The sequence below is a fragment of the Ptychodera flava genome, chromosome 12 (assembly GCF_041260155.1).
Source record: "Ptychodera flava strain L36383 chromosome 12, AS_Pfla_20210202, whole genome shotgun sequence".
Classification (NCBI taxonomy): Eukaryota; Metazoa; Hemichordata; class Enteropneusta; family Ptychoderidae; genus Ptychodera; species Ptychodera flava.
In genome coordinates this window covers 22850765-22874111 of record NC_091939.1, presented here as the reverse complement: position 1 = coordinate 22874111, position 23347 = coordinate 22850765, and the positions used below count along the sequence as shown (strand labels likewise).

Sequence of the window (23347 nt, the reverse complement as noted above, 5' to 3'; positions counted from 1 at the left end):
TGTGTGTTGCGAACGATAGTAAATAATTTCTTCTCATGACACGCCGCCTGATAAACTTTGAAACACGACGCCCACTTCAGATCTGCACAATTTATTGTCGCGCCGCTACCTTTTACAACTAACAGTATTGAATAGAACAAACACCGCTGTCAGCCTAAAAACTGAAAATAGTTAGTTTGACCTGCTGACATGGTTGTCCTAAAGTGTCACTTGTTTTCAAAGCGGGCATTTTCTGGTCACTGAGCATATAACCAGGGTCATCTTGTCATGATGCCAGCCTCTTGGTCGCATTTGGATCTACCACAGCGATACCTAGTAAAACAGACTCTGGCGTGTAGTTTTTGTTGACACTCAGCAGATGATATCTCGAGTAGTTGCGATGACTTCGGAAAAAATTGTTGTCTGGACTATAGACATAAATATATGTCCAAATGAGGCTGCCCAGACATTTTTAAGAGCCCAAATCTCCACGGTTGGCATGTATTGAAAAGTTGTGTGGCAAGGACGTTTTTTTATTGTATGTACAATGCTTGTTGCGAGGTTGATTTTGTGTAATGTTTCCTTCACATCTATGTAAACTTTGCTCCAAGCCCCTGCTCAATTGATTATGTCTCAACATGGTTTGACTCAAAGTAACTCTATACAAATAAACGGGAAATGATGCTGTCAGGGATCAAAACAAAGAAAGTCCCTGATAGAGCGGTTACTTTTCAGGCGACTTTGCTTCCTGAAGCCAACATAAAAAAAAAACAAACTAATAAGTACACACACTCTCAGTAGAAAACGTGGCATACAGCCGCAGTCCGAAACCAGCAGACAATAACTTAAAAGTCATCATCACTCACTGTCGTAAAAAACAGTAATGGCCTCTTTACGGTAACGGATACCACCGCGCCACTTTCGCGCATGTAGCCACGCACTGTGGAAAGCGAAAGCTACTGATTAGATTGAGGCAATGTTCTCTCATTCTACAGAGTGCTAGAATCTTATGGGACATGCAGTCTGTACACGTGAAATTACCTCGATGAATGTTCCGATCACGGCTATCCCGTCAGCTTCCCCTGCAGCGGTACCCAGGTCAGGATACTTGGAATCGTAGCTCACCACGTGCATCTGCAAGGTAAAAAATCAAATCCATTCTCAACATATTTCCAAAACTTTGCTGAGAACTCTCGGATTATTTCTCTCGACAGTTCATGGTTGAAGTTTGGTAAATTCAAACAAATGAGTCGTTCTTTCGATACTTGGTCATGTAGTCAGATTTGTGAGGATAATTGCTCAAAACTTTACTGCTATCCAAGTTGAACATAAAAGCATGTCATCTAGCTTTGCACTTGCACAAATCTCATACCGCAGTGATCAAGGAGAAGAAAAAATAGGAATGGCAGACAGTTTTATATCACCGCTTACTTTTGCCAAATGTCAAGCACCTCTCTTATTTTTAGCCTTTGACATATCACGGCCATAAAACAACTGAGCGGAAATAAGAGCTGAGTCATCGCAAACCCTGGATTATTTTACATCGAGTTCTTTGTTGATGAAATTTGAACGATACCTCCGCATGGCATTGACCAGGTCACCGTCCCTATACCCACGTGGAGGGACGGTGACCAGGTGAAACAAGGACATTGCGGGACTTTGTGACAAAATATGTTCCCCTTACCTCTATGGGATATTTCCCGCCATTGAGGGTGTGTTCGGATCCGACAGTGTTAGAGCTGCCCCAGTGAAAATGGAACTGGGCGACTGTGTATGTGTTTGGTAGTTCGGCGCCGGTAATTGAGTAGTCTCCTACCAAATTAACTTGAACTAGAAAAGGAAAAAAAAAGGACAATCGGTTGAAGTTGTTTATAGTATACAAAGTCAATGGTACAACAAGTGATCGCTCTTCCGTGATTCGAGTCCGAGTCATTCGGTCGTATCAAAAATAGTGAACACCCGCTCATGTATTTTGAATTTCGCTGATTTAGTTTTTCCTGAGTCATCACAGTCAAAATTGGATTTAATAGAGGAACACCTTGGTACACCTACCGATAAGTCAAGCAAATATACAGCTAAAACGTTATGTTGCATATTTGTTTTCTGTTTTTAATCAATTAACGTTACATGACTCAGCGAACTTTAAATGGGCGAAACCTACAATACGTGAGCGGGTGTTATTGGTAAAATAAACAATCACTGTATTAAAAACTCGGATACTTGAATGTGTATGGTGGAAAGTTCTCTTAAATGTAAATTTTGGGTCATTTTTCGATTTTATGTACTTTATCATTACTTACAGTCATAAGTTTCAAAATGAGAGCCTCTTTACAACCTCGTTTCGTATTTTTCATCACTTACTGAACAATAGTACTCGGTATTTCAAGTGATTTTTTCAACGCGCAATGCCACTTTCGATAATTTTCATGGTTATCACATTTGAGCGAGAGGTGAAGATTTTGACGTTCCTTGGGGAGATCTTGATGCAAATTTGCTCTGTCCATTGTTTTGAAGCTTCGATCATCTCATATACTTTCAACTGCTCTGACATCGGCATTCGATGCCCGGAGCTCCCATCGAGGCCGGCCCGGCTGAGAAGACAAATTAAAGGCGTACTTTGTGCTGGGCAATAAACCGATCATCGATCCTCGTGCACCTCAAGCGATGAAATTTGTCAAAACTGAGTCTTTTGACAATGCATCGAGATTTTGACAAATAAACGTGTGCCAAATGAGGCCATTGTATTGTCAATCAAGGACGATCCGGATACATGCCCACGGGGTCGAAATCATCCGTCCATGAGATCCGTGGACAGTGATTAACGCACAAGCGGTTCTGATTGACATCTCCCTCCCACTGTTTGGGAGCCTTCAGTAAATTACAGGGGGTGGGCCGGGAGTATGGGGGATTACTTTTTAGAAAACTGCCCAAGGGGGAGGGTCACTTTTTATAAACCTATCTTTGGGGGGGGGTCGAAGATGATTATACTGCCAAGCCTTTGAATCTCCATTTGATATTTCCTGAAAAGGTAATTGCCGATGAAATACATTGATTCTTTTAAATACATACATATTATCGACAAGCTTCACAAGCAAAGAAAACGCAGTGGTATCCTACATTATACTCCTTGAACAGTTAAAACTGATGAAAGACAAGAGACAAAAACATATGGGATAGATGGCAAAGTGTATATCAATTATCAAATGTCTTTAAATGCACAAATATTGTTTGTTTTATGTTTTGTATTGACAAAAAATTGATCGTAGTTCTCTCATAGACTACCATGTATAGTGAATCAACATTTCGGTGAAATTCCAAAATCCAATTTCGTGCACACACATCCATTTGTAACCACCCTAGTCTAATCAAGTACATAAATATGAATATTAGAGAGTACGTAAATAGACAGATTTACCTAGTTTTAGTTTTGTATTTGAAAAAAATTATTCATAGTTTCCTCATAGACTGCCATGTGTAGTAAATCAAATTTTTTCAATAAAATCCAAATATCCAATTTCTTGTACACACATGCATGTTTCGCTTCTCACTTCAAGCAAAGTACATTTACATATATTATCAAACATATATAAAATAGCTTGTTGTGTGGAGGGGGATTTGTCAATAGTCTCCCTGATAGACTCCCATATATTAAGATTTGATATTTTTTGGGTGAAGCACTATATCAGCCACATCTTGCCTCCTTATAGTTGCGCAAAATATGGTGACCCTCCCGCAAATATATGTCCCTTCAAAAATGTTTGCGTGATAAATTGCAACACTCCTCCCAAAATGCCAGCCCTCCCCTCTGTAATTTCTGTCGATAGCTTATATAACAATTACTGTTTCAGTTATTCCCGGGGAGAATACTGCAGTGATTTGGGTTGGGTCAAGGTTTAGAATGCCTGACAAGGGGAGGGTCACATTTGAGACACAAGGATAGGGGAGGGTCACATTTTACAGTACAGGTGCGCACGGAATTCACCCGACCCACCCCCTGTAATTACTGAAGGCTCCCTAAGATCAGTGTGCCACACTTCACCATGGATCACTTCATTGCGGCAACGTGCAGTTAAATTCATTACTTTGACATGCATTTGTGCAAGCTATTGAAATGGTTTTTTTTGTGTCCGTCTGATCTACCCTTGGTTTGTGAGCGTATAATGTTGATCGAAATTATGATTATTTATATTTATTTGGGTTGGTTTTTCGATTATCGACAACGGCAAAGTATACCATTATTTAAACAAAATGCTGATTGTGTTGTATTTGGATAACGTTAATTTCGGGTGTTCCACGAGTCTTGCGGCCTTGACACATCTGAGGACACCCCTCACAGTATTCGTTTTGCTTGGTTTCAAGCCATAAAGTCGAGTCATACTCGGTTGGTATACAGCGCCCATGTTCATTTCCTCCTTTCAGATGACTACGCTGTATTCGACATGTATGTTTTTTATGTTTATTTTGAAGATATATACTTACGAATGGTCTTTTCAGCGTAAGATTGGATTTAGAACAAGTGACGTTATAAGCTATGAAAGAACATTTCGTTGAGTGTGTCTCGCTCAGACTGGGCCTCGCTCAAACGAAGGCATTCACCTCAGAACTACTTTTTTTTTAATGTATCACAGGTGAAACGTTAGTTATATTGCCAATCGGTAAAAGGTGAAACCGGGATTACATAGTGTAATTCATTCAGTCTGGCTCCTATAGAAAGCACGATATCTAATCGGATATTGCGAGATACCTCGGTTAAAAAAAAAACAGACGCCATATAATTCCTCGAAATATGCCGACCCTATTTATACTCAACGTTTGGCACCTGTATCAGGTGACGACAGACAACTCAAGTCATAAAGTGACATGTTGGAAATTTAGATTCCGAAATCATTCGCGACGCTAACTGTTCGCCGTCCGGTCAGCGGTTCACGAAATATATTGGGCGCCGGGCACCTCCTACTGTGGATCGCGAGTTCGTGCTACGGAAGCGTCGTACTGCTGGGCGGCACATGATCCAATCGACCGAGATGTGCATGGCCAACAAAGAGGGGGACCTGGCTTATGAGTTCTTGTCATATACAGTGTACGGTTTTAATCATACACATTATCGTAAACTTTAATACCCCGAAACATAATAATTCATGCATTTTTTTTGTCATGAGGACGAATTCATGTTTATCCTACTCGATTGAAATACATCCATTGCTAACGGTCATATCACCAATTCGATTGTTTCAAGTTTCTTAGGGGACGAGCAAAATTGGAAGACGGGTGGAAGAGAAAATGGGGTCACGAAAAAAACTTGATGCTCAATGGGGATCTTGAAGGGGGGCTCGAATTCTTTACGAACAGCAAATCATGCCCATAAATCAAAAATCATGCATAAACCAGTTTTTGTTAGCTTATCCAATGCAACAGCTGTGTTTCAATGACCGATGATCATAAATAAATAGTTTATGCTTGTGAACGACTAGAATGATGACAGTCGGAGTATGGGCATGAGAAATAACAGTAATAGTTGACTATCATTGGGGTTACTTTAAAGGCAGATAATGGGGCGTGGGAAAGAATTTGTTCGTATTGGCTTGCCCATAGACTACCAGCGTGAAATAACACTTGGGTTAAAGTCCAAGTCAAATTTCTGGTACTCATATACAATTCTAATTACCATATTCTAGTGAAGTACATTCATATTATTTAAAGTATATACAGTTTTTATAAAGTAGATAGATAGATAGATAGATAGATAGATAGATAGATAGATAGATAGATAGATAGATAGATAGATAGATAGACAAACATCATGTCAGAAGGAGCTTATAACGGTTAGCGCAAGTCGACTCTACATTTTTCAATAAGGGGCGCTTTTCTAAATTCAATCCCAGCATTCTTTGCGTATACGCCATTCATATGCACGACAGTTTTCTCCCTTTTTCTGATTTTTATACGTGATATTAACGATATTTTGTATCAGCAACAAGGTGTATAATAACACTTACTGGCTAATAAAAGAGATATATTTTATAAATGGCGTGTTATAAAATAATAATTTGCACGTTTCGCATTTGTTTATGTACGAGTACTCAAATAAACATGGCGGCGCCCATGAAAGTAGGGTACACTTCCGGTTACTCGTATAGCATATTATGAATCTGCGCATGCGTGGTCAGTAAGCCACTGGCGCGACTATTAGTCATATTGTTGACGTTGGAGCCACTTTCAAACTGTTTATCAAGTGGGCACACATTCAAAACCTTTGTCATTACTTAACTTCCGAGTGTCAATTTTAATGCATTTACTTTGTATGAACAGTATACTGAGAATGCCAACGTACTTCAACTTGAATTTCTCGTTGATTCCATGTAACCATTCTGCACGGAATATCATCTTCACATTCTATAACGAACATTTTACAGTGATTTCGCAAAACGTTCTCTTTTGCAAAATTCGGTGACAATGTGTCGTCCTCAACGTTTTGGTCGGATCTCATGGATCTGAAAACGCTGATCAAAATTATTCATCAACAGAAAGAGGACCAATCAAGCACAGACCCGGCAGTTTCAGACTGGTACGGAATTAGAGAGGTTGCCGCGGGTAAAAAAAGTTCGGAGAGCCGTAGACCCTCGAGAAAAACAGGGTCTATGGGAGAGCGTAGTTCGATGCATATATACTTACCGCTATGTCCATTGTTGATGAGAGACATAGATGCGCCGCTAGGAGGCGTATCTCCCATACCGTTAAAAGTGAACTTGCCTAAGTCTTTGGGTTCGGCATCGTCTTCGACGACATCAATGGGTGATTGCTTGGAACCGGCACAGTAATCTGGAAAGTTTGTAGGCCACGTAGACGGACCTGTTGACACAGAAAGAAGGGCAAAACGGATCGTCAGTGAAGGCGAAAATGCGTATAAAACCACATTATGTGCAAATATGAATGATCGGCGATTATAGGGGTCTGTTTCTGTTCATTTCAAGTATTTACAAAGTGTTACAGCACCCAGAAACGAGAAATTATACCACGGGGGTTTACTTTGTCACTTTGTTCGTTTGGTCAACACAGTTACATTCATATCTTTATGTTACGTATACATATGAACATGTACATAATTGCACATATGTAGAGCACGATTGGAACTAATTTGGGATAATTGGATGTTCATATTTTTTCAAAAATTCTCAAAAGTGTTGCCCTATTATAGCTGAATGTTGAAATATTAAAAATTACTCATAAAAACAAGTGTTTAACTAGCATTACTTCACCATCCAATCATCCCGAATTAGTTCCAATCGTGTTGTACATACACCCGCTTCAATCCGCCTATTTTTCATACATACATACATACATACATACATACATACATACATACATACATACATACATACATACATACATACATACATACATACATACATACATACATACATACATACATACATACATACATACATACATACATACATACATACATACATACATACATACATACATACAAGCAAAGACATACATGAATCAGACAGACAAACAGACACACACGCTCACATGAATATCTTGGTAATATATAAGCTTATTAAACATTCCTTTAGTGACCATTTCAATCTGGTCATATCGATACGCTCATATGTAACACCTGTGTGTTTGTTATAGTTGTCCCATGAACTGGGACACATGTATGGTAAGTGATTCCGCCGATCCCGTGATACAATCGAGTAATCTGCGACATAAGATTATAATATCAATATTTCATGGCAGTGTACGATTTGGAACGTCTATTGTATGCTCAAATCAAACAAGAAACAAGAAAGACAATACAACGATGTGTACGGACGCAGACGAAGAAAATATGGCGATATTTCATCTCTCTCTCTCTCTCTCTCTCTCCCTCTCTCTCTCTCTCTCTCTCTCTCTCTCTCTCTCTCTCTCTCTCTCTCTCTCTCTCTCTCTCTCTCTCTCTCTCTCTCTCTCTCTCTCTCTCTCTCTCTCTCTCTCTCTCTCTCTCTCTCTCTCGTTAGAACTGGGTCAGCCACTGACCGAGTTTTTGGCACTGTTTCAAGTATTTAAGTAGGATTTAGGTCACATGACATTCGTGTTGAACGTACGCGTTCGATGCAGATCTAGTCCGAACTTTCGTGTTAATTCTTAAATAGACCAAATAATCAGAGAAAATGAAACTGTAGTGTTGAAGATTATTATTTTAACTTCATTTTGGGAAATTTTCACTTTTGTAAATGGCAAAGCAGCACGACTACAAACTCACGCGTACCGGCGATTTGGCGTCCATAATGAGCGTTGTGCCGTAATCTCGAATGTCCTTCGAAGGAGATCGAACATATACCTCTTTGATAGGTTCTCCGCAAGACTTATTCCGATCGCATCACTATTTTTTAGGGATGGTACGAAAGACGAGATCATGGGCTTCATTTTGAGGGGGCGAACGTTAAAATCGGCCGAGAAAAACTCAATCAATGATCAAACTTTGTGTTTTGTTTGTGTTTTTTTGAAAGAAAATCTTGATTTTCTTAAACGTTCGGCCCAAAAATTAATTTTATGATAAATATTAATTGTAATTCTGCAATAATTACAAGTCTGACGATGCGAAAAATGATGCTTAAGGCCCTTTTTAGCAAGTATGGTTTCACCCCAAACTTTACATCCGGGCACTCCCAGGAATCACATACAAGTAATCAGCGCTTCGCCGCATGTTCTGTGTTGGGAGGTCTAGTCTAAGCTGAGTTCCGACGTTCACGATTTTGCAGCTAGATTTGTCTGATTTCTTATTAAACGCAAGGATCTAGACATATATTTATATACTTTACCCTTTCAAACGTTATCTTGTTCGAAGTAGTTTGATTTCCGGTGATATTTTTCGATAGACACTGAGAAGTTGTCAAGCCAGCACTGCAGTGTAGGCATACTCACGTGCACCGCACTTTGGCGATACCATACTGAACTGCTCACGTACGTGCACCGAACTTTGCCGATACTATACTGAAATTTTAGTTCGATCTTTAGTTCCCGAGAAGGGGACTATTTTGGTTCTCTTTGAAGAAAAAGGCCGTAGATTATTAATTTGTTCTTTCCTCATTGATGGTGTTCCGGACTTTGGAAAAGTTGGTTTTATACTGGTTTGTATTTCGGACCGCTGACTTCGAGGGTCTATGGTATTTCCGGGGCAGCGTAATTTTGCATCCATTTAATGCAGTTGTTCATTCTATAAATGCGTGTTGCTGTTTTACGGCATAGTAAAAGGGTTGAGAACGAAGTTTTTTTGACTTTTTGGAAAAGTTCTCTGTAATTGTTAAACTTAAAATCTACATTAATCAGACATATTTCATTATCATTTAATAAAAGTTGTAATCACACAAAAAAAAATTAAAAGAAATTCAGAAGTTCAAATTAAAAAAAATATAAAAAAATATTTTGTTAAATTTAAATCAAGTTCTAAAATGTCACAGGTATCATTAGATTGTTTACAGGTATTGTTGTTTATTTGTTTACCTTGTAAACATAAATCTAAATAATTTTTTTTTATATATGCAAAGTAATATGATGGAATATGATTATCATATTTCTGTTGATGTTCACAATACATAATTCATACAGTGATCAATGTCACAGGTATCATTTGATTGTTTACAGGTATTGTTTATTTGCTTACCTTGTAAACAGCATTCTAAATAATATTTTTCATTTATAATAATTAAAAACCATTGAACATTTCATCAGCAATATCCACAAAAAATTTCATCAATTTTCGATAAGAAATGCTTGGGTTATTGCAAAAAGCACTAGAAATTGCAATTCTAGTTTCCTCAAACATTGTTCAATATGGGGTCACCTGGTTGTAATGAAAACTACAGGTGTCTACCATGGCATAATTTCTAAATAGGAAGCTGATTTTTTCAAATTCAACAGGACATATCTCTGCACGTACTGAACCAATTTTCATCAAACAAAATGCAATCAATTGGTCTTGAAGAGAACTTTCTTTTGATATATAATTTATCATTATTGTAGCTATTTATCAATTTCATGTAAAATCCCTAATTTTAAGACGTATTTACGACTTCAAGCTAATTATTGCAGGGTTTTGAAAAATTGACGATAAAACCCAGAGTACGGTCATTCCAAAGAAAGGTAAAATAAGCGCCATTTAACACATGCTACTTATATACAAAAGAAGGTCGCGCGATTCACAATATGTCCACTGACCCAATTTTAGTGCACGAAGCTAATCTGCATTATGCCTGTTAAAGGTGTCATCAACTATATGCCCATTTAAAAGCAGTGTTCGGGGTATCTTTTGTGTTTGTGCTTAGAAATTGAGCTTTATTGACTCGTAAAAGCAATAACAATGAAAATTTATTCCCGTTTGTTGCTTTTTTGGTTGATTTTGTTTGTTTTAACGAGAGCTGTCTTCATCAATCGGCACTAAGTAGAGAGCACTTTTCCTCCACAAACACACCGGTGCGTGGAGCGACTGAGTTCGGGGCGATCAATTCCTCTTTTTCAATATTGACAGTTCGAGTTTCTAAGACCGGGGAAAACGGCCTTGCCTTCTTGGTATCAGCTCAAGTAAGGAGCAGTGCACTAGCGGACTCGGGGTCACGGTTGCTATAGATGTAGTTTAACTCATAAATCTACCATTCTAAGGTATAAAAACAACGTGAAAAAAATAAAAGGGGTACAGTGAAAGCTGTTCGCTACTGCCCTCCTCCCTCCGCTACGATTTAAACATTCCCCTCCCCTCCACAAAAGTTCTCAAGCCGCTTTTTACTCTCCCTGCCTCACTCCCCCTGCCAGTGCTCTATCGCCATTACGTAAGTTCCAACTGCTTCGTCCAAGAAGATCCCCGCTGCCCTCCCCCCACGCATAATTTTGTTCCCTCAGCGTGTAAATCTCCAAAACAATCGAATCCTTTGATTTGATTCTCCTCGTCTGCATACGCCCGCTTGGCTCTCAAAGTTACCCGCTTTGTGAAAGAATGAAACTTTTCCTCATGGAAGGGATAAAAAAAGATCGACCTCCGACTTTTCCTTGCATGCTGATGCGAGAGCAAAGGATGCCCGCCTGCCCGTTGAAGAGACGCTCGAATATGAAACAGCTCATTCTATTCGCTGCCTCCACCGATACCGTAATGCGTTGACTGACAGGTCACAAATGAGAAGTTTTGATTCGAAGTATCGAGCACAAAATCCATCACGGTTAAGTGTCTTGAAACCTTAATGTAGAACTTGAGACCCGATAAGAGCCGAATACCCTCTTAAGTCGCTCTCAAGTCGCTTACACGACAAGTGTATTCTGATTAAAAACAACCCCTGTCAATTACGTCTTCCAATCTATATCAATGCCTGTGAAAATTTACCCGGGAAAAAAATCTGAACCATGCAGGGCTGATAACCTGTTGTGAACCACGAAAGTAGTTCACACGCATGTATAAAAGAAAAATCAGGTCATCGTATCTACCCCATTTATTTCTGCCATGGGGGTGTACCAGTGATCGATGAGGGGTAATATGGTAAGATGGAGCAGTAGAATTTAAGGTAGTACACGACTAGAACGTGGAAAAATTTGCTCAAACTCTCTTCAATGAAACTTTCAACCATTCTCTTACCACACCAAGAATACAAATCAGGGGTCACCGAGTAAAGTTTGATACTAGAGACACATATACCTAACATTTATATCGATATTTGAAATTCAAACTGGCCGCCATCCCAGTGTACACTCTATGGAGAAAAAAATGAAATTTTCCGATTTTCAAAACACTATGACGTTGGAACGTTTTCTTACTCCAAGCGCTCTAAAATGAGCCCCAAGAAAAGTACTGGAAAAATTTGAGCGTCCGAATAGCCGAGGTACCAACGAAAATCTTTAATCTATGCAATCTGATGTGGACTTTGCCATAATTCCAAACTAGAAAATACCCATTTTATCCATGGATGGTAGTTTTTCCTCACATTGACTTTTATGAATGTACACTGAATCAGTGCGTCCTTCTATCTGGGACATATCGATTGCGACTCATTCTCGGGAAGCCTGTACAATTATTTAAACAAACTCTGGTAGCCTCCGCTTTTACCAATCACCCTGGGATTTGATTAACATCTTAAGTTTGTTGAGCCGGAGCGCTCCATCACCCATCTGACTGGATTATGTTCCGTGCTATCCAGAGCAAAGTATGTGCCAAGCACTTATGTTTCCAAAAACAAACATTTCTTTGTCGAAGGAAGAATACCCGCCTTGCCCTTGTGGTACTTGAGGTAACCTCTGGTGGTTTGATAAAAGTTATTGCGCGGCGTAAATGTTTATAGTTACTGTACAAAATTGAGAAAACTGTGCTGGTCGCAGGGACAAGAGAGAAGAGAGGGGGGAGCAGGACAGACAGTAGAGAGACAGTAGGAGGGGCAGGGAAGGAGTTACTCTGGGTAAGACAGGGACAAACAAACGATAGCTGATGCACTGAGGGACGAGAGAGAGAGCTCTGAGAGAATCTTTGTCTGTGGATTGAGAATTATTTGATGACGTTTAACTTGATTTTAACCAGATAAAGATGTTCTGATGAAGAATGCAACCGTTCTGAAGAACTGAGCATTGATGTTGAGGAATAAATATTTCCAACCTTCCGTATAAACAATGTGAATGATATCTGTTTTTCACACAACACTGGCAACTCGAGAAGTCTGGTATGTTTTGCTGTAATCACAGAGTGGGTCGATGTGCAGTCGGAATTATGATTGAAAAAGTATGTTTTGTTTTTTTTTCGAAAGTGTTCCGCCGGCTTCGTTAGTTTATCGGACCAATGATTATAGAAAGACATCCTGTACAGTAAGCTGGCCATCGCACGCAAATCGAAGAAACACATACTTCATTTTCTTTGGTAAAAACTTGGCTTTGTTTTCAGTCTTGGTGAGCATCAATTAAAGACATGCGCTCCGCGTCTTTTGCAGGTTCGTTCGTTGGCGTGGTCAATAAAATGCTCGCTTTGGGCTTCCCACAGTCTGTGCCTCGAACGTGAAAGACTTAACCTTTTGCTCAAACTTTCCTCAATGAAACCTTCAACTATATATTCCTACCAACACCAAGAATAAAAATCAAGGGTCACCGTGGAAAGTTTGGTACTAGAGTTACCAAACAATCGCCGATATTTGAAATTCAAAATGGCCGCCATCGCTCTGCAAACTCTTTTGGGAAAAATAAATTTTCGATTTTCGGGAAACTAAGATGGTTAACATATTTCTTACTCCAAGAGTTTTAAAACAAGCCCCCACAAGTGGTAGATCAGAAAAATATTGGAAAGAATTGAGAGTCTGATTAACTGTCCACGAGGCGTATTCTACTTAATAAAAGCGAGTACCACAACGGTCAACAATCTATACCATGGTACCATCGAAACAGAAGAGTCTTAGTGCACGGAACAGCCCTTCCTCTTAATACCCTAGAATGTTAACACGGAAGAGAGAGTGTTCTGCAGTGAGGGGAAAAATGGTCACATATCAAAGGGACCCAATAAAGATTGGAAAATCCCAACACATAGCATTACTTTTGCCGGATGCAAATGACCAGAAATGTAATCTCTTTCCGTCCTCAGGCTGACCTGAGCTTTGAATAGAACGACGATATTTTGTTGTAAAGCTCCAGCCTTTGTGTAAAAGACTACCGCAATAAAATGGCCGTCTATGTTATTACATTTGGCACTTTCTTACGCTTTCCTAAAATGCGTCTTGTTTGAGCACAGTATCACGGAAACTAAAATATTTGCAATGCTTTCCTGACCTGCTGCCTATACACGAGTGTATGCACACGTTTTGAAGCCAGGGGAGCAAAGACAATGTTTTGTGAAAATTGGAAACCTGTCCCGTGATAGAGTTAACATGGGTTGAGGCGGCCATTTTGAATTTCAAATATCGGTAAATTTCTGGTTCTTGTTTTCGCAAACATTGGCCCGGCCACTCCTGATTTTCATTTTTGATAATGAAAGAGCAAAACTTTAAACTTTCTATTCAAAGGTGCGTATTATCTTAAAGGGCCAATAGCAATATCTCTCCATGATTTTTGTTTTGCGGAAAAAGCATTGTGTTTTTATTCTGTTCCCCAAAGTATGTTGAAATACGGAATGTTAGCCCTGCCAATGCAATTGTACCGTGTGTTTAAGGTCGTATGCGCCTCGAAAGTGAGAGACTTAAACATTTGCTAAAAATGTCCCAAGCAAAACTTTCAACCATACTATTACCAAATCAGCGATCAAAATCTGGGGTCACCGTGTAAAGTTTGGAACTAGCGGAACAAATTACCTAACATTTTGCGATATTGGAAATTCAAAATGGCCGCCATTCCTGTGACAAATTTGGGATTTCGAAAAGTAAGACGGTGAAAGTTTTTCTTTCTCCGAGAGTTTTAAAATGAGCCCCGCACGAGTGATGGATCAGAAAAAATTGAAGAAATTTGAGAGTCTGAATATCTGTCCCCGAGGCACATTCTTTCTTGAATGTTATTGTTGACAAATGAATTGTAGTCCGGACTAAAATTTAGTTGTCAACAATAACATTGAATGTTACACGCATGCAGGCTGTACTGACAACTAGTACACTTGGCTGTGCGAAAGGATTTAAGAACAGACCAAGAAACAGTGTTTTATAGACTGAACAACATTGACAGAAAGTGCATTGAAAGTTACCGCTAGTAAAAGTTACAATATAATCGGAGATTTATAGGGATCGAAAGGAGAATCGAAAGTATGTTTTTTTGGCAAACCCACAAGACGGAACTCAAATGTATAGGAACGGAATTGAAGCAGAAATTAGTTACAGAATTTGTTTATGCTTATCATGTGGACAACGGATCAAACGATGTGCGTTCACTGTGTCCTCGTCCCCTTTTCCTTATCTCCGATAAAATTTCGTAAAATGTTTGACTTGTTTCCACTCCCGACCCCACCTACCCCCTCGACAACACCAGAATATTCATAAATCACATGGTGAAATGATCAACTTTGATTATTTGAAATTGATGACTAAAGAATTACGACCAATTTAAACACTGTGTCCAATGTACGATGGTGACTGATGGAAGTTAAAACATGTCTGTCATAATCAACATCGTATAATTTAAATGTTGCAGCTATGATGATGACGTGCATCTAGATATCGTGCACGAAATACATTGTTTGTAAACAAGAAACTCGCACAGGCGCAGTTCCGACATCTATTTCCCTGAAGATTATTTTAGTTATTAGTTAAAGGTTTAGAAATAAAAAATGATTTTGCATGAGTATAGGTGCCATTTTTATGATCACGCGATTTTAATCGTATGTCTTTATGTATGCATTGTCAAGATTTATGAAACCATTAAATTTGACTGTTTCATACTTGAAGAACTATTGACTAGCTCCTCCTACGCATATAGTGTGGCTACATTGAGATATTCACCACTTCCGGTTTCTATTATTCTAATGAAATATAATTGCTTTAATACAATGCCAACACGAAACGCAAACACAAACAATCCGACCCCGTCTGACCATGATTAACCTAAAACGATGAAACGGAACTGTGCTAAGTATAATGTCCCAATTGTTTCTAAGGTACGGTCTTGCCCCAACACGAACTGGCAGGCTATGTTGATTGATATTGTTGACCTGTATCTATGGAGGTTGAACTCTGGAGATATGGATACCATAAGTCCATCCATCGTCAGGTTCGGATTTAATCAAGGATCGAGGATACCATTCATGTAGCGCAATCTCGTCTAATGGCGCACCGTTTAGAGTGATAAACGCGCGCCAACGTTACATCGTATAGCAATGCCATTTTCAAGTTTGGCATAAGTCCATCAACACGTGGCTTCCTTGTCTGGGATGTGGGAGAAATATATTGCCAATGACGATAACATGGGAGAGTAACTGGCAAATTTGGATACGATGCTACTCGTGATGTTATGGTGTACGCAGAAATTGAACAAAAGCAATCTATATTTCGGGGAGGGGTCATGTCCAAAGCCTCTACTCATACTTTGCCCGTTAACACTTTCACCCATGCAGTCTCGATCTCTGTTAACATCACTAAGACAAGGTCAGGATCACTCGAGGTGAAAGTCAAGTTGAGCAACGTTGCTAGTAAGGGAAACAAGCACAGTCACATCTCCACCAAGACAGGATGAACGTTAACTTGCATTGATTTAACAGTGTTTAAAATTGTCTCAATAAATTTGTCGCTCATGCACACAGTTCTTTCGAACTAAACAAAGAATTAAGTCAAGATATCCACTTGAACATAAACATACACGGCAAAAACTCGTCCTAAGGATAGCCTCTGATTCTGAATAGTTTTTCCAGAATGAGACATGTCGCCATTTTAAAACCCCACTAGCTGTATCTTTTAGCATTATTTTTATGATTTTACTTTCAATAAGTTTGTGAGAATGAACTAATTTAGGTGGTGTAAATCGGACTGTATATGCAATTTTAAACAATATGAAGGTTACACTGCGATTCAATGTTTGCCCAGACATTAACGCAGCCCCATGCGGAAAAGCAAAAACCGTGGATACTGTGCATATCTGCACTGAAATCTTCACATAAACTTCACAGAGTAGTCCAATGTAACGCATAGGGGTGAATGTTTTCAACTGTGACATAGTATGTTCTGTTTCCTTTGTAATATTACCAATTTTTGAAAATGGCGGGAAATCTAAATAGCCGTTAAAATTTGAATTTACATGTCAAATGCCTCACAAAAGAATAGTTTCCTAAAGCAGCAATAGCCCATATCCCTTCAGAGGGTAGAATTCAGAGAAAACCAGGAAAGAATAGGAAGATATTTTATAAAATAAACAAATTTCAAGAGTTCATCGGTCAATGCAAACCGCGCGCGGTTTATACTGAAATGAAGAGAAGTAAAATCGAGGCTGTTATTTACAATATCTCCCTTTTGCGCGCGTCCACACCTCAACTGATATTTAATTCCGTGGAACGCCGTGTCTCTAAGGTCGGACTCCCTAGGTACTCGTGGTATTTCATAAACTCAACATGGTTGAACGAAATTTACGATGTTGAGACTAAACTTATCGAGTGTTTTCAACGAAAAGTGTCTTCTTTCAGTACCCTCCTGACCCCACGCTGGAAAACGCCAATATCTCATAACAGTAGATGCAAATTTAATGGAGCGTTGTAAATTCGTCGGCTGTTTTGCAGTTTTGGAGGCAAACGAGTGACCCGAGACTGATACGACGCGGATAATCTTTCTTCTTGACCACTGAACTCTGAGAACGCTGAAATCAACAATGACAATCATGATCACAATCTTGGACATATCGCTAAATATTTGATTGGTATTGGAATGTGATATTTGACTTTTACGTAAATTACACCTCACCAGGAAAGTGTTTGTTTTTTCCCGAAGTTCCGAAATCTCGGTGGGAAAGGAAAGAAGGAACAAAAGGTACGGTGGAAAATTGAGAAGTTGGACCGAGCCTGGAAGAAGGTGTTTTGGGAGATTACTGACATCTGGGGCCTTCATTGCATCCTGCAGCTCATATCACAGGATTTCCTGGACGTTAACAGGGCAAATACTGTTGTTTTTGCTTTTATTTCGAGGGGAGGGGGCAGGGGTGGATAGGTGCGCGACTAATTCTTTCTAGCCATTTAAAGAATTCTTGCAAATACTGTAACACGATTGGAACTAATGTGGGATAATAGGATTTTCATGTTTTTCAAATACCTCAAAAGTGTTAGGTGCCGTATAGCTGAATGTTGCGATATTACAAAATACTCATAAAAACAAGTGTGTAACTGAAAAAGAAAAGTAGATGAGGTTACATTTGAAGATTGAATCGACATTATTTCATCATCCAAATATCCCAAATTAGTTCCAATCGTGTTCTGTATAGTATGTTACACACTTTATAGGACTTTACTGCAGTTAAAAATTCAACTGAGTGCTTAAGTTCGGCAATCTGCCGCCTCTAAACCGAAGTCTTTCTAATTTTTCAACAACGAATTTCTTTTATTTTGCTACATTTTAAGCATATTAACTTATTTTCACGATCATTTTGGTTTGTATGTGATCAGCGCCGCAAGTAGAAATACAATGATACTTTTACTTTTACCCAAGTTTTGATCAAAATTATTTGTCACGGTAGTACCGCTGCAATCTTAAATTTTCGATTTTAGATAGAAGGCGCCTCGGGGACAGATAATCGGGATCTGAATTTTTTCAATACTTTTCTGATCTACCACTTTGGGGGGTTCATTTTTAGGCTCTTGCATGAAGTGAGAAAAATTTTCACCGTCTTAGATTTTCAAAATTAAAAAATTATATCCCCATAGAGTTAGCACAAGGGTAGTAGCAAATGTGAATTTCAAATATCGGCAAATATTTGTTTCTCTAGTACTAAACTTTGGACGGCGGACACTTGACTTGATTCCTATAAGAGAATGGTTAAAAGTTTCACTTGGGAAAGTTTGAGCAAAAGTTTAAGTCTTTAGTTGAAGTTTTTTCTACCGTAACCTCAGGTCTTATCGATTCCTTTTGGTTTCTTTTTTTATCATTTTGATGGAGAACACATTAATTAGAACACATTACTAATCTTTTACGTGTCAAAAAATCTACAATATCCTTATATCAAATTCAACAACTCAAAAATGTTCCTAAAGAACTGGGGTCAGACTGCAAAACAACGCCCTAAAACTTACATTTCAACGGCATGCTAAATCAGTCTGTTAAAATTCATTTATCCTTTGTAGCTAGCGAACACTAGTTGTAGACTGTATCACTAGTTATTCAGAGTGTAAAATGTATAGCACACTCGATTATAGACATAACAGCCTAGAAGAACACGTGCGCTTCAATTCTAACCACTTAAGCATTACAATTAAAGCGACGAAGCGGGTTGTGGCATCAGCCCGAATCAGCTTATGCAGTTCAAAGGGTCACTCGCTATACCAAGATCCTTATAAAACTTCAATTTTCTTGTATCAAAGTAAGCTATAATATTAGCATTGCTTTCAATTCTGTTCACAATAAGTATTCCTCGCTTCAACTGTAAAACTTCGTTTCGGGTGGGAAAAAAGTCGACCATACCCCTGTATGAGAAAGTATTGATGATCTTATGCGGCTGGTGACCAAGCTGCAGAGTTTTTTGTGGCCTTCATGAACCCATTGTATAGCTATGTGAACGAAAACACACAGGAGGATGTAGTTGGTATTCCATTTTTTGTAGTCGTCAAGTAACGGGGAGAAAGTACGTCCATCGCATCGGGCGTGCTCAGTCCGATGGGATAGATTTTTCCCTCGGTCTTTAAATGTCATCCCGAGTCAAACATATTTTGCCCGATGTTCGCATTATCGCTGAACAGACTGACGCTAGAATGTTGGTGTACAGCATTGCCTAGACAGATTTGCTGAAATTGTCTTACTCTCTCAAATTCCATTTTTCCCAAACATGATTGATGAGCAAGACAGACTTCTTAATTTTGCCGCAGGAAAGTTTGTCTGATACGGTGGCGGCAGTCAGCGAAACTATTGATCTTTATCGGTGTTTTCCTTTCGAGGACGTTTCGAAAGTAGGGCGACCAATTCATTCATTTGAGACTCTTAAAACAAGATAGACGCAGTTCTCAAGTAGTATGCTCGACATATTTGTACCGAAGAATACAAAAGCAGGGTTTGTTCATCTTGCCATACCAAGTGGTTGACCCTTTTACTTAGCTTGGTGCGCAACCTTCTTCCTTGTACTGAATCAGGGAAGCAGGATATGCTACTTGGGACGGACACTTAACAGGTTCAACATGAGTTGTTCCGCACCAGTGTAATCGCTTACCTGGTTACCGGTAAGATTCTGTTCGCCAGGTAACCGTATGATGTTAAAAACAGTACTCTCGACATAACTACGAATGGGTTTATGATTATAGCGATGTCGCCTTTTTAAAAGTCACAAGTCGGCACTTGTTGCAGTTTACAACGAAGTCATTACGCGATGCATAAATCACTAATCTCTCCAAGCAATTTGGTTCCTCTTTGAAGCTGTCATCGCTCTTGTCTGTCTCATTGATGGCATTGAATAAGGCCTCAGCTGGAGCCCTTAAAGGGGCCCAGTAGCTGCAACTTTTGATAATTTTGACACGTTGTTTGGTTTTTTAATGTCAAGTTCAGATTCTTGTTCTATTTCCAATGCAAATCATGCCGAGACACACACTCTTCAGCTTGCCAACTCAGCCTCTACATATAAGCATTGTTATGATTGACAAATGAAATGTGGTCCGGACTAGAATCCAAGCGTAGACAACAGCAGTGCATTTTACACAGGACGTTGTGTTGGCAAACTAGGAGTTTCACCATGCTTTGTGGAGTAGCAAAAGAAATTGCAACTGACATACAAAACAAAAATAATGAAAAAAATCACAAACCGTTACTGTACTACTGGCCCATCAACTATGTCTGAAACTGAGTAGAATGGTCTTGTTCATCCATCGATTCTCTGTTTGTTGCTTAATTTACTCCTTCCTGCCATGTGTGTAGCAGGGTAATTGTCACAGCCACGATTGTAGTTCCCAAGACGGGACGCCTCAACGTGACAGTGTGATATTGAATGCAAATAACTCAGGAAAAAGAGTAACATTATACGAAAAACGCATCGCGACGGGGGCTGGTCCTTTTTCAAACAAAAGCGATTTATATGACTGCGTCGTAAAAGTTGATATCGTAACATTACACGGGGACATATATAAACTGCTTATCGTCTGCTGGCAGTCGAGTTTGAAAGATCATCGGAGGTTTTCTTCTCAAAGGGTAATGAACTGCCTTCATGAATGCCTGCCTTCATCATGACCCCGTGTTTGGCGTAACTTGCCAAAGTACGCGATTACTGTTTAGTTTTTTCAGTTGCAAAGGAAATCTCTCCGTTCATGCCTTAGCCATTCGTCGACAGCGTATAATGTACAGCGCATGCGTGGCAAAATTTAGTCCACTAGTGACAGCGTTTTGAAGTTGACGCCCCGCGCACTTTGTAAGCTCACAGAGGCCTTTCTTGTCTATATAGCATGCAAAACACCGATAAGAAATGTAAACCTGTGGTCTGAAGTGAGATCCAGAGATCGACGCGCCTTCGCACAAGCCTAATTTCACCCAAAATATAGGAAGTAGAGCGAGTCAAACTGATTACAGGGTGGGGGAGGGGTTATGTAAAACCGTGACAAAGTTCACTGGGAGATGTAGGGCGGAGATTTCATCACGGAGCTTTTAACCGCCATCGTCGCAAACCACATCAGGCCTCTTTACGGCAACAGCTACTCGCAGAAAAAAGCTTTGGCGCGCGATGATGTAGACTTTACTTGTCTTTTGGTCCACCTGCACGAAACGGGCGTCGTTTATTAGAAAGTTGCAGATATGGATTGAAGAATTTTTCTACCGTGGAAAATGGTTCTCATGACTAGCAAAGTCTGTCATCGAAGACAAAAGTGCAGTCGACTCATTTGTGCGAGACACGCAACAAACCGTTCGGAGACGTATCATGTTGTATCGAGTTCACTTTGTAGACAAAGGTATACTACCTGTATTTGAAAGTGATCCCAAGTAAGCGACTGGCCAGGGCTGCCAAATACAGCCCGCCTTTCGCAAGGTTGCCTTCATCGGATTGACACGATTAATTGTCAAAGTTAACAAGTATTACTTTGTACTCGACAAAAGCATTGAGAAAAAAAAATCGCTTGGATAAAATGGGCTGTGTAACTTTTGGCGATCACTTTTGTCAATTTACTAACTCCCTAAAATTTGCAAGTCACGGTCTGCACAACATATAGGCAAGACGTTTTTTTATATAATAGGCCTAATTATTATTTCTTCAGTAGCAAATGTGAGTAAGGGAAGTTACTCGAGTCTGAGATTTCTTCTCGATTCTCAGAATGCCAATCTTTATGAAAAGCTCCGGAATGAACTTATCGAATATCGAACAGGTCAAGGACACCCCGCCATAGCGATGCCAAAATGGGGACACGCGGTTACCGTAACTGATACGCCGTTCGGACCGCGGTAACGCGAATTCATCAACCCCTATAGGAAGATGTTGACTTTTTGTAATGTGCGTGTCGCTCTTTTCGAAATCAACACCTAAACAAGCAAAGCTATTCATATTCATCTGCAATGCAATCATGCTAGAATACAACGTTACTTCCATTCATCTGTTCAGCAGCTCATTCATCTCTAAACACCGACTGTCTTCTCCTTACGCCGATTTCTCTCCTTCAACACGTATATTCTCTGTACTCCAAGCAACCCAACGCGTCTTACCTCAGTCAACTCTCCTAACCCGAAGCCCGACGCGCTGTTCAGTCATTCATTTCTCGCTCAAAACTGAAAACTTGGCTGGGTGCAATGTTGACTGACGCTGACTATTTTAATCCATCTAGCTTTTCCTCTTTCTAGCCATTTATCGATATGCAGCCTATATCCATCTATCTATCTACCTGTCCCGCCGTCCATCAGCCGATGACAAATCCTTTATTGAGTCATTCAATTATCATGTCACAAACTGTTTTCATCACGCCCTGCCAACATACTGTCATGCGGCAACCATGCACCAGAATGAAATTCTTCACCCACGTGACGCATCAAATCGACAAACCCTTCACCCATCGGCCAATCAATCTCCAATCTTTGATAAAGACATCATCTGAACTCACGCTACCGCTTCCTCTAAACCGATCCGAGTCGAATCCATCACCACAATCTATAGGAATGGCGAACTTTGCATCAACTATTGCTAACCGATCTCTACACTACACGGACAGTGTCCCGAAACCAGGACAGGAGTCATGGACACTGCACTCGAGGACCTATCTGCAGCACACTACTGCACCAAATGAAATGCTATGCCTATATTTGTTTTTTACTAATTTAAAAGTGCATGTCAGTCAGGGAAGAATAATAAACAACTTCGATTTCTGAGTCCGACTCGGTACCCAAACCTCTATACCTATTCTTCTCCCACAGTTGTACATACCAATTTCAGGACTTCATCTTACTCACCCTATTCCCCATGTTTTGGGCAACTTTCTTTGTTGCCTTATCAGAGTCACTTTTGTCAGGGTTTCGTTTTCTCAATATCTTTTCTTGTGACAAGAAGTAAGAGGCGTTGTGGCGTCGTACATGATCTATGTGATAAGATCTATGACCGAGCGACAACGCAGATATGATAATTGGACAGAGGCGATTGCGCGTCCATGCGACAGGTAGATGGCAACCGCGGAGATGATGAAAGCGAGTTTCAGTACCACGTGACAACACCGATAAGATAGCAGATTGATGATGTCCACTTTATGAACATTTGGAAGAATTGTCAAAGGCGATAATAATGACATGACGCGCTCCCGAAAATTAAT

At 39.7% G+C, this 23347-nt stretch overlaps 1 protein-coding gene across 2 annotated transcripts in view; it reads right to left on the bottom strand.

Moving 5' to 3' along the window:
• LOC139145417 (carbonic anhydrase-like) overlaps positions 1 to 23347 on the bottom strand; it is a 67300-nt gene that overhangs the window by 6285 nt on the left and 37668 nt on the right. For both annotated transcript variants that reach the window (XM_070716584.1, XM_070716583.1), the window contains exons 3-5: positions 6652 to 6828; positions 1664 to 1809; positions 1021 to 1113 (exon numbers count right to left, since the gene is read on the bottom strand). In XM_070716584.1, the coding sequence (XP_070572685.1) occupies positions 1021 to 1113; positions 1664 to 1809; positions 6652 to 6828 (416 nt within the window). The remainder of the gene's footprint in view (positions 1 to 1020; positions 1114 to 1663; positions 1810 to 6651; positions 6829 to 23347) is intronic.